The 12,120-nt window shown below is 39.1% G+C and overlaps 1 protein-coding gene across 1 annotated transcript in view; it reads right to left on the bottom strand.

Moving 5' to 3' along the window:
• Window positions 1-290: 290 nt before the first annotated feature.
• Window positions 291-12,120, bottom strand: part of LOC130929619 (ATP-sensitive inward rectifier potassium channel 10-like) — a 33,717-nt gene continuing 21,887 nt past the window's right edge. The window contains exons 4-6 of the mRNA XM_057856939.1: window positions 11,162-11,293; window positions 8,047-8,224; window positions 291-1,205 (exon numbers count right to left, since the gene is read on the bottom strand). Coding sequence (XP_057712922.1) covers window positions 832-1,205; window positions 8,047-8,224; window positions 11,162-11,293 — 684 coding nt within the window. The 3' untranslated portion in view covers window positions 291-831. The remainder of the gene's footprint in view (window positions 1,206-8,046; window positions 8,225-11,161; window positions 11,294-12,120) is intronic.

The following is a 12,120-nucleotide window of genomic DNA, read 5'->3' as shown; positions in this document are numbered from 1 at the left end:
AAAAAAACATTTTTTTCCCTTACATAATTACTTTTTAATTTACTTTTTACATACAATATTATTCCTACATTTAAAAAAATAATAATAATTTGAGAGTTTGGGGTGTTTTACAAATTACGGCTTTTACAGCAGGTTTTTATTTTCTGAAAATTAAAACTTTTTCATTTGGAAAAAAAGGTTTAGTCAAAAAATAAAAGTTTATTCTTGTTACAAATTAAATTGTTTTTAAAAAGGCTTTATAGCAGTAGGATTTTTATCTTGGAAGTAAAAATGTTTTTTAAATATGATTCTAAAAAAACCTCAGTTTTTCTCTTTTTTTTTTTTTTTGTCACCACATGGCCCTAATATTTCTTCTCTCCACATAAAAAGGCATTTGCAAGGTGTTAAATACATACCACCACTGCAATTGAAGGCCTGAAGGTTACTTGTGGAAAAGGCACAATGGCTACACTGGCAAATCAAGTGCACACACACAAAAGTGCATGTCAAAGCAACAGGGGGCGCTGTAGGGCCTACTAAAAAGACACCAATGGGGGAAGTAAAAATCTGGAGTTTGGACAAAATATTGGGACACCAGCCGGAATTGAAAATGTGGAGCATGATGGACAAATGTATATTAATACCGACAGAAAATGTAAAGTTGAGACAAAAGTATTGGACACCTACAGGTACTATTTACATTTGTTGTGTTGCTCTTTCTACATTCAAAGAAGCATGTCATCTCCCCCAAGCTTCTTTTTCAGTACCATTTGATTTTCCTCAGTTTCTGCTCAGGTTTTATGAAGCTGAGGGCAGCTCAGTCCAAAAAAATCCAAAATACCATCCAGTTTCTCACACGTTGCTGATACGAACGCTGACACGGCCTCGTTCTTCACGATAGCTTTGCTCCAAGCGCATCTTTTCTGGGTCAGACCCATCGGGAAGCTTCCCGCTGCCGTTGCTCTGGTAGCTTTGTCGCGGGCCTCCTGAAGCCTTGAATACGGGCGCTGCCTTACTCTTGGCCACTTTGTCGAAAAAGGCGAAGTCGGCCACGTATTTGCCCGATGGCGATAGGGAGACCACTGGCGGGAACTCGTAACCCCAAAGGATCTCATCAGGCAGGTAGGAAGTGCGAACTTGGCAGGTGGCCGACGTGGGCTCAATAGTCGCGCTGAGAATGACGAGCAACTCAAAGTCGGCCAACTCCGGATCAGTCCAGCCACCGCCTAGATGCAAAGCATTGAGAAGTAAAGATTCAGAGGTAAGACTAAAAGTCGTTGACCTCTTCAGATAAATTACTGCTACACCACCCTACAAAAACAAGAAAATACCTTGTTTCCCCTAAGCAATTAACGAAATGTTCCTAGTTTCCCCTAAGCAATCAACAAAATGTTCCTGAGAAATAAGGCATTCTCCTAAAACAACGGTGTCTGAACTACAGCCCGTGGGCCAACTGCAGCATGCTGCCTAGTTTTATTGGCCCACAGCAAATTATGAAAATTTCATTGAATATGGCCACACAAGAAGTTTAAATTCAGCCTACATTCTGTGGTACTTATCATCTTGAACACTAGATAGAGCAAGTCACTTAAACAGAGTGGTTTTCATCAACAATGATGATCACGAGAATATTTTGTTGACTAACCTTTTTGTTTTTCGTGACGAGGACGGGATAATGACAAGCTAAAAACGTGTCTCGGATGACATGGATGGATGATGGTAACATACAGTAAGGAGATGATTGCCAGTTTTCATCTGACGAGATGAGACGAAAATTTGACATAGTTTCTGTCATATGTTCACAATGGGTGACATTTGCTTATTGTAAGTGTAGTTTAGTCAGGCTGCTCCCCACCCGCACCATCACTGTTGGCTGATGATTAACAATGGCAGCAACGGGGATTGGTGGTCTTAAACGGCACGAGAATATATTATCATGCTGTATTTCAAATATAATCCGACCAAAAGGAAAACAGGATGTATGGTTCATATTGGAGACCACAGACGACAGACTTGGTGGCCACGCTGATAATCATTCAAAGGTAAATACTAGGGCTGTCAAAATTATCGTGTTAACGGGCGGTAATGAATTTTTTAATTAACCACGTTAAAATATTTGACGCAATTAACGCACACGCCCCGCTCAGATTAAAATGACAGCAGTGTAATGTCCGCTTTTTACTTGTTACCTGTTTTTTGTTGTTTGGCGCCATCTGCTGGCGCTTGGGTCCAGATGATTTTAAGGGTTTGGGGAGTGAGCATGGTGCATGACCTCAACAATGGCGAGCTACTAGTTTATTTTTTGATTGAAAATTTTACAAATTTTAATAAAACGAAAACATTAAGAGGGGTTTTAATATAACATTTCTATAACATGTACTAACATTTATCTTTTAAGAACTACAAGTTTTTCTATCCATGGATCACTTTAACAGAATGTTAATAATGTTAATAGCATCTTGTTGATTTATTGTTATAATAAAGAAATACAGTACATATGTACTGTATGTTGAATATATATATCCGTCTTGTGTCTTATCTTTTCATTCCAACAATAATTTACAGAAAAATGTGGCATATTTTATAGATGGTTTGAATTGCGATTAATTACGATTAATTAATTTTTAAGCTGTAATTAACGCGATTAAAAATTTTAATCGTTTGACAGCCCTAGTAAATACGAACAAGTCATCTTAAGACATCACAGGTATCATTCAGCAAATAGTCCATTATAATTTTAATATGTATTTTTCACAATTTTGGTGTAAATGGAGTGCCGAGATCAGGCTGATATTCAAGCTTGTGTGCACTGCTGCTGACTTAAGCATTTTTACTATGGGAAGAACATTTGGGTACATTTGACCACGTATTTGGATGGTCTAAAACATAGGGCAAAGACGTGTTACTGTGTTACAGCCATCCATCTATTTTCTCCCACTTATCCATGGTCGGTCCCAGCAGCTTTAGCAGGGAAGCCCAGAATTTCCTCTCCCCAGCGACTTCATCCAGCTTGGGGGATCCCAAGGCATTGCCAGGCCAGCCGGGAGACATAAGCCCCTTTCACATACACCTGAACATTGTTAAAATCCTGGGATTTAAACAGGTAGCCCTTGTGTGTGAAAACAATTTCCCGGGTCGACTGACACAGAGGTTACGCGGCAGTGTTGTTAATCTTACTTTAAAAAGTAATTAATTACAGTTACAAATTACTTCTCCCAAAAAGTAATTGCGTAACTCAGTTACCTGAATTTAAGAGTAATTAGTTACTTGGCAAAGTAACTGGTGATTATTTTCATGTTTTTTTTTTCTCAACACAAAAAAAAAACAAAAAAAAAAACAGGTCAACAATGTGAAGTTCAAAGGGTTTTTGGGACAAATTGGCCCTAGCCCAATTCTTTACCCTAAACTTAACGAGACACATGGGCATTGCAGATATTGCGATAACTAGATAGTAACCTTTGCTATGTGTGGAAGTCATTTAATGTTGTAATGTTGTGAATCAACCATTAAAGTTGTTAAAATTGACATGTGTAAGTTTTAAAACTGTTTCATCATTTAAAGATAGATTTAAGTTAAGTTTTGCCGATTTAGTAGCATTTTAGATAAAAAGTTACTTAGGTTCGCTAGGAAGGTTCTCTACAACAGAGCCTTCCTGAGAAGTCTACTGCTTTAAGGTGGCGGCTGTTTACTAACGCATCTAGTTCTTTATTATACATGTTGCTAATGCCACCGTGTCTGTCGTTTGCATCTAGTTCTGTATATATGTGATATCTACCGAAGCATAATGTGGGCGTAGTTTGTAGGCTATCGGCTACAGTCAGGTATTATTGGAGCCACCTAGCATAGTAGCATCACGTTGCAAAGGCGTCACACTCCCCTGCCTGTTCCCCACTCCTGCTCTGCTCTCTCGTCTCCGTGAGTCAATCTTTTTCAGACTTTTCTCACGTCAGTCAACCAACATCATAAACGCATAGTGACACACGCCTTTCCCGCCTCAGTAACGGTAACGCCGTTGCCGAGATGAGAAAAGTAATTAATTAGATTACTCTCTACTGAAGAAAATAACGCCGTTAGTAACACCTTTATATTCTAACACCGTTATTAACAACACTGTTACGCGGACATTTAATGGGTCACGTCTTACTATTATGCCCGGGACTTTCCCAGGAAAAGGCATTTGTGAAAGTATGCGTTTGATTCCCGGGTCACAGCACGATGGCTGATGACCTATTTAAATCAAGGCGGGCCGATTGCCATTTCTTCTTTCTTTGCAGTAAGACGAAAAGCGGTAAACAAACATCACAATTATCAACATGGCAAACTGGAAATGGCAAAATTAAACTGTAAACATGACGAAAATTAAATTGCTACTGGATCGTAGAGCTGAGGAAGAGTGTCCATCGTCCATCTTTGAAAATGTGTGGCTTATTTTGTTGCCGATGTTAGGGTTCACAACAGCGGAAAAGATTGTACCTCAAAGCGCAAAACAACGGAGGGATGCGTTCAAGAGTTTATCAAAGACAAACAAAAATACACACGTTCGCGAAAAAGGGGGAATAACACAATGGATCCATGACAGTAGGTCGACTGGGATCAATAATACTAACCTAAGCAATAGGCAGAGAGCCAATTAGACAACAAAACAAATACATTCAAATACCAGTTCAACGTAGGGGGATTTCAAAACAAGGGCGGCAGACGACCAAGATAGAAAACGCACGAAATTCTCGCCACCCTTCTCTTGAATCGCCTAGGCTTAAATACAGTCTTGATGAGCTTGAATTGGCTGCAGGTACGACGTCGGGAACGCTCCCCCAACCAGCTCCATAACAAAAAAAACAATCTGGCCAACACAATGTGACAGCCGATGCTGACCAAAAATGACGTAATGTATGGGTTATAAAATCGCGCCAGCAGCCCACCCCGCACAGAGATCTCCGAGTCGGCAACACTGGACAAATCTGTGAAAGTATCCAACCCGCATCATTCCCGGGATATCTCTCCATTGTGAAAGCAATGACGCGAGTAAATCCCGCGTCACCTTACACGGGAATTTACCGGGATATGTGTGTGAAAGGGGCTATAGTCTCTCCAGCGTGTCCTGGTTCAGCCCCGTGGCCTCCTCTCAGTGGGACGTGCACGGAACACCCCACCAGGGAAGCTCACCAGAGGCATCCTAATCAGATGTCCGAGCCAACTTATCTGGCTCCTCTCAATGCAGAGGAGCAGCGGCTCTACTCTGAGCTCCTCCCGGATGACCAAGTTTGCTTCGGAGGAAACTAATTTCTTCCGCTTGTATCCAGGATATTGTTATTTCAGTCACAACCCACAGCTCGGGACAATTGGTGAAGGTAGGAATGTAGATCGATCGGTACAAAGAGAGATTCGCCTTTCGACTCAGCTCCACGACGGACCGATACAGAGTCCACATCACTGCAGACGCCGCATCGATCCACCTGTCGGTCTCCTGTTCCATTTTTCTGTCACTAGTGAGCAAGATCCCGAGATACTTGAACTCATCCACTTGGGGAAGGACCTCATCTATAACCTAGAGAGGGCATTCAACCTTTTCCCGACTGAGGACCACGGTGTCAGATTTGGAGATGCTGATTCTGATCCTGACTGCTTCACACTCGGCTGCGAACCGTTCCAGCAAGGCTAGGTTCATACTTCAGGTCTTAATGCACAAATCCAATTTTTTCGTGTTTTCCGACTCGAGTGAGGTATTAACTTGACGTTCTGAACGGGACAAGTCGCATAGAAGTGGACCATTCAAAATCAGATCTGGGTCACTTTCATATGTGGATTAAATCCAATCTGGGCCACATTTTTCCAGAATGGTGTGGCGGTCAAGTCTGTCAAGTCTCCCAAATCGGAATTCATGCAGCAATTACGTCTTCAAAGAGCGAGAGAGAGAGGGCGCTATGGTAGCGGTGCAGCTGTGCGTTGGTGCCAAGCTTGCCTTGAACATGGCTTTTGGGCAAGGGTCAGGCTTGACAACAGGCATAAAAAATAAAATAGGTTGAGGATAATCCTGAGAATGCTCGGTTTTCTCTCTGCTCCATATGAGCAATATTTCAAGATTGTTTGCAAGGCCGAGAGTCAGGGCAAACTGTCCATATGTGTGTGTGTGTGTCATGCACGGACAGTGCATGTATGCTATCGATCCATATAAACTTTGAATCTAAGACTAAACTAATTATGTGTTATTTGTGTCCTCTTTTTGGAAATCAAAATATGATCACCTTTGAAAGACGTTGAGCCAGCATGTGTGGTCATTCGTTTTTATGCTCCTGTGCATGCGGGTCGATTTTCTCAGCGTATTTCAGACTGCTTATTAGTGTGCATGTGTGATACTTGGACGGGCTCAATGGACAAAGGCAGTCTGATTTGTGCATTAAGACCTGCGGTATGAACCTAGCCAAAGCGTTGAAGGTCAAGGCTTGAGCAAAAAGCAGAGATGCAATACTGAGGCCACCAAACCAGACCCCCTCAATGCCTCTGCTGCGCCTAGATAGTCTGTCCATGAATGTCATGAACTGAACCGGTGACATAGGGAAGCCTTGGCAGAGTAGTGTAACCGTTCCCCACAGGTTTAAAATGAAAGCAAATCTCGGGTGATCTATAAAACTATCTATAGATGTCAATATAACTAAATCTTTTGTGTGTTCGTCGACTAAAACCTTTCAATTTATACAGATGAAAACTTATTGAGTATTCGTCGACTAAAAATAGAAAAAATTAAAAATAAAGTTTTTTGGGGTAATTATGGACGACAACTAAACTAACACATTTTGAAATGATTAAAGTGTATGACAAAGTTTAATAAGTATTTTCGTCCAACAGACTAAAACGAAAATAAAAAAGACTGCAAAATATTGTTAGACTTTGGGTTACTGCATGCATGAAGAGTGGTTGCCTTAACCTGGAAGAACATGGAATCTTCCTCACTAAGACAATGGATTAAGGAACTTTCGGAAGGCATAGGAATTGAAAGACTGACCTATGTCGCTCAAGGAAAACAAAAAGAATTTGTAAAACTAAGGGACACATACATGTACATTGTATTAACAGTCTGCGATCTGAGAATGTAATTACGTCTTCTATATACAGAAGTATTTTTCATTTTTGTCTTTGCAAATTGTGTGAATGCATGTGTGAATGTGTATAAGATTACTTTTTTTGTTAATTTTGTTTTTTACTTAATTGGGTTGTAAAATATGACCTTGTGGTCATCATGTTTTGAATTTTCAGTTCTTGTCTTATTTTCTGAAAAATAATGAAAATATGGGGTGGGGGGGGGGACTCCAAAAAAACAACAATGCCTGACAACATGTTAATATCAATTAGAAAAAAACTTGGAATAATAAGAATACTAAAAGAACTGTGGGGTTAAAAACATTCTCCCAGAATACGACGTGCAAAAAAAATGAGTTAAAATTGAAAACAAAACTTTAACTCATATCATTTGAAAATTAAATTAAACTTGTCAGAAAATAGTTTTTCGTGTTTTTAAATAAAAAACCCATATTTTGAGCTCCAATTAATATTATCATAGCAAAAACAAAACCCTGAGTGTTAATTGTCAAAAGGCTGTGTTTTTGTTTATAAAAAAAAAAAAAGCCAAATTCTCTCTGAGGTTAATGTAATAAAAAACAGTAATCCCCTCCCGGTTACATTCGAGACCACTCTTGCTTTTTACCCCCCAAAACTTCATCTGACAATATTCATCAATAATTATGCCCAAAGATGTATCTTACAACTGTTGCTTTCTTCAGTGTCAAAAACAGGTTTAAGATGACCGTGACATTTAAACAACAGGGGAAGTCGAAAAACTTCCTGTTTTCTTTATTTTTATTTAGTCAGAATTACGGTATTGTGTAATCCCCAACTGTCATCCTTGTGGCCGAAAATGGGATTCCACCCAATAGGAATGTAAGGCAGAAAAAAATAAAGAGTATCAAAGCTCCACAAAAAAATCCATGATACAGTATACCAATCCGAAACAAAACTCTGAACCCAGGCTGGATTACCAAAACAAAGATGTGTTTTGAGGTATTTACGTACCCTTGGCCGCCCACGCCCTGAGGGGACTGTCATCATCAATTACATGGTAGAAGGTGAGCGGAAGGATGAGGAAAGGGCTGTCGCTAGACGTATCCACCTGGAAGGCGACGTTCCTCTGATCCAGGCGAACCGTCTCACCCTCTTTGGTCAGAGACGACTGCAGCAGTTTACCCGTCACCTAGACACACAGAGGAGCCTCCAGGTTAGAATCTTATCAGATTTGTTGCACTTTCTCAGAAAGACCACTGACTATTTATGTTGATCTTTCCTGGGTTTTTGCCTTGGAGGAAGACACTTTTCATCTAGTACTTTCCTCAAAAGAAAACAACCTGCTGATTTTGCACTTAAAAAAAAAAAAAAAAAATCAAAGATAAATAAATACTGTATATATAGTAGGGCTGTCAAAATTATCGCGTTAACGGGCATTAATTATTTTTTTTAATTAATCGCATTAACGGGCGTTAATTCATTTTTTTAATTAATCACATCAAAATATTTGACGAAATTAACGCATGCACTGAATGACCCGCTCACGCATTGCCTCAAACAGATTACAATGATGCCGTTTATGGACATTAACAGTGAAGAGAATGCCACCGGCCGCTTGGGGGCAGCGCCGTTCCATACTAATGTTATTCCTTCTACCAGTGGGAGAATTAGCAGTTGTGAGACGTTTATGCTGTTACATTGTGCTATTTGTGCTCCACGCATATTTCTGTAAGTTTTCTTTCTTTTAGTGGCAATTATGTGTCTCTTGTTGTATTTTTGGGAAGATTTGTAGAGATATTAATGTTATAAAGGCGAGTGGACACAGCTGTTCTTTAGACCGCGCCATTTATTGGCATAAGCTTCGGCAATTCCTTCACAACAAACATAAGTATCATTTAGTGAAAGCACAAAAAAAAGCACTTCAGTCTGTAGTAATGAGGCCCTATTCTCACACAGTTAAACAACAATGCAAAGTGAACTGGCTTGAACCGGCAACTTACTCAGACTTTGGTCACTCTATTCTTATTATTGTTATTTTTATTATAATTATTTTATTAAGTCTACTTTTGATTGAAAATGTTACAAATTTTATTAAAACGAAAACATGAAGAGGGGTTTTAATTTACAATTACTATAACTTGTAACTATAACATTTATCTTTTAAGAACTACAAGTCTTTCTATCCGTGGATCACTTTAACAGAAAGAATGTTAATAATGCCATTTGTGGATTTACTGTTATAATAAACAAATACAGTACTTATACACAGTATGTTGTATGTATATATCAGTCTTGTGTCTTATCTTTCCAAATTCAACAATAATTTCCAGAAAAATATGGCATTTTTTTAGAGATGGTTTGAATTGCGATTAATTACAATTAATTAATTTTTAAGCTGTGATTAACTCGATTAAAATTTTTAATCGTTTGACAGCCCTAATATATAGACAAGTTTCCGAGGTACATCCCCTTTACTTCCGCATTTCTGCTCGCGACTTCCGTTTTCCAGCTTCCCTAACCAAAACAACAGTGGAGCTGGAGTGGCATCAATCATCAAAATCCATCAAAAAAGACCATTTGGAAATACAGCATCCATCTGCCATCATCATGACGTGGGAGGACAACATGTTCATGAAGGCAGATGTGGAACCAAGCCTGTGACACCACAAAGACTGGGTGTTTATGTAGCCATGTGTCTGCTGTGTTAAGGAAGGTATGTTCTTCCTATCCCTGCATTTTCATGTGTCTAGTGCTCCAAAAATACTAAAGCTCAAATCTTGCGCATGAGACGACTTGTTGTTTTTGATGTTGTTATTGTGATGATGATTGTAATTATGATGATGTTTAATATTATTTACTACAACTACTGTACTGCTGTGGCTGCAACACATGCTATCTGCTGCTAGCCTGTTGCTAATCAGTACGCGTAGGATGTCATCTTACACCAATTATGTTCAATTTGACTCCGTGAATTCCATGTTTTGCGTCACAGCTGAGATATCAATAGCTTTGCTAAATCAATTTATAAAGCGATAAAGAAATGGAAAACAAACACTCATCTACTACAAGTCATATATGGGCTTCTAAATGCATAAATGCAAGAGTTTTTGTTCATTTGCTTACAGTTGGAAAACGATGTTAGGCAAGGGAAGACAACTTGATGTGCCTCACAACACTTACTGAACATTGATGGACATATGATGAGACTACGTGCATTCTACTTTGATGATGGAGGGCTCGACTTATGCTCCACCTTTGTTAATATGTTTGTAATAATTTTATAAATAGTGATTTATTGACCTGTTTTGTACATGCACCAATCATTTTAAATAAAACAAGAAATGGAATCATGTTGTCCAAGAGTTTTATTGCGATCAATATCTGCAATAAAAAAGAATGACCTATTGTTTGTGTTTATATGTTCATATGTGATGAGCTCATAATAGCATAACTATAACCAAATAAGAAATACCTTGTAGTATTTCCTTGTAACAACAAAATCCTTGTCAGCCCTTTTGCATTTAGCAACTGTAATATTGTAATTTTGCCTCATTTTGCTAACTCAAGTGGCCGATGTATCAATCTACACCTCATGTTAACCCAGGCTGCACAAATTGTTAGAATTTTGTCCATGAACGATCAACAAAGCGATAGGAACAAACACACAGCCCAAAAAGTCCTGGAGCTTCAACTATGTCGTGCTGGGTCTATTTTTGGAGATTCCCTGGGTTCCTCTGGTTTGATTTTGCAGCTTTAATTTTGTCTCCACACTGCTTACTTCACCCGCACTTAATATTGTTCTGTCTTAACCGGAAGTCCATAGCAGAAAATGTTAAAGATGGCACCCCCCATGTTTCGCTAAGGAAACTTGTCTATAGACAAGTGATTGATGTTACAGTATATAATTCTTTAAAAAAAAAAAATACTAATTACAAATGTTTTATACGCTAGTTAAAGCACACGTCTTTCCTTACAAAAAGGAGGCAAACTACTGACATAGACTTTCCCAAAAAGGAGGCAAACTGCACTTTGTTGACATGATTTGGAAAATGCTTTCTAAAGTTGGAGTGTTTGATACTGACGTTGCAGTTTCTTAAAAAGAAGACAAGGTCTGGAGGGTACTGGCCTGACACCCAAGCAGGAGGCTCTTGCGCATGTTGGCCACCCTGATCATAAGACACGGCCGTCCCTCCTGTGTGGACACGACCGCGTGCTGGCTGAACTTGACCGTCTCGCCTCTCTTCTTCGGACGAGCCACCTGATGGGAGACAGGACATCATGTGTTGAACTTGTTTCTATGTATGTCCCGGTCACATATTTTATCAGCAGTGTCTGAGTCACCTGATTTTGAGAATCTGCCAATACCGAGTCACGAACGGATACTGAAAAAAGAGGTTTGTTTCCTTTTTTTCTTTGTTTTTTGAACAAAAGCTACAAACATGTTACACTACTGTACTTTTGACAGTACCGTACTTCCTCTTCTGCTTTTTTCTGGGAGTGTTGCGGGGTTATAAAACGTAGTAAATATTGTTGTATCTTTTGGCAATGCCATTACATTTCTGAATTATTATGCTACTTTTTAACTCTTTTCTCCCCAATCCCATCTTTTAATAAATCCTCCAAAGTAGACATATCTACAGACCAGTGTGTAGACCAGTCAGAATTACGAAACTACAGTACAATCGTTGCATCTTATTTACAATTGCTGAATCACATCAGAACTTCACACAATTAAATCTAAATTTAGTTTGGGGAAGCAAATATAACCACTTAAATTGAAGCTCAAAATGTTCTTTAATCAGGCAAACTTGACATTTAAATCCACAGGTAGACAATCACTTTAAACAAAATTCTTTTTCCTATATTTTGCAAGTTATATATGAAGTTTGAGTAACAGCAAGACAACAAAATAGTAAATATACTATGCACCTTTCTCAAATAAAGCCCTTTGAGGTTGGTCTGCACCCGGAATGCATAGTTTAGGTGGCTGTGCTAAGACATAAAGATAGAACCAAGTTAAACGTCCACTCCTGGTGCTGCGTCACCAGTAGGTGGATGGCGAGATAGTGTAAAGCGCTTTGAGCG

The sequence above is a fragment of the Corythoichthys intestinalis genome, chromosome 14, assembly GCF_030265065.1.
Source record: "Corythoichthys intestinalis isolate RoL2023-P3 chromosome 14, ASM3026506v1, whole genome shotgun sequence".
NCBI classification, from domain to species: Eukaryota; Metazoa; Chordata; class Actinopteri; order Syngnathiformes; family Syngnathidae; genus Corythoichthys; species Corythoichthys intestinalis.
The sequence above is the reverse complement of the archived record's forward strand: the minus strand, read 5'-3'. Positions and strand labels throughout refer to the sequence as shown.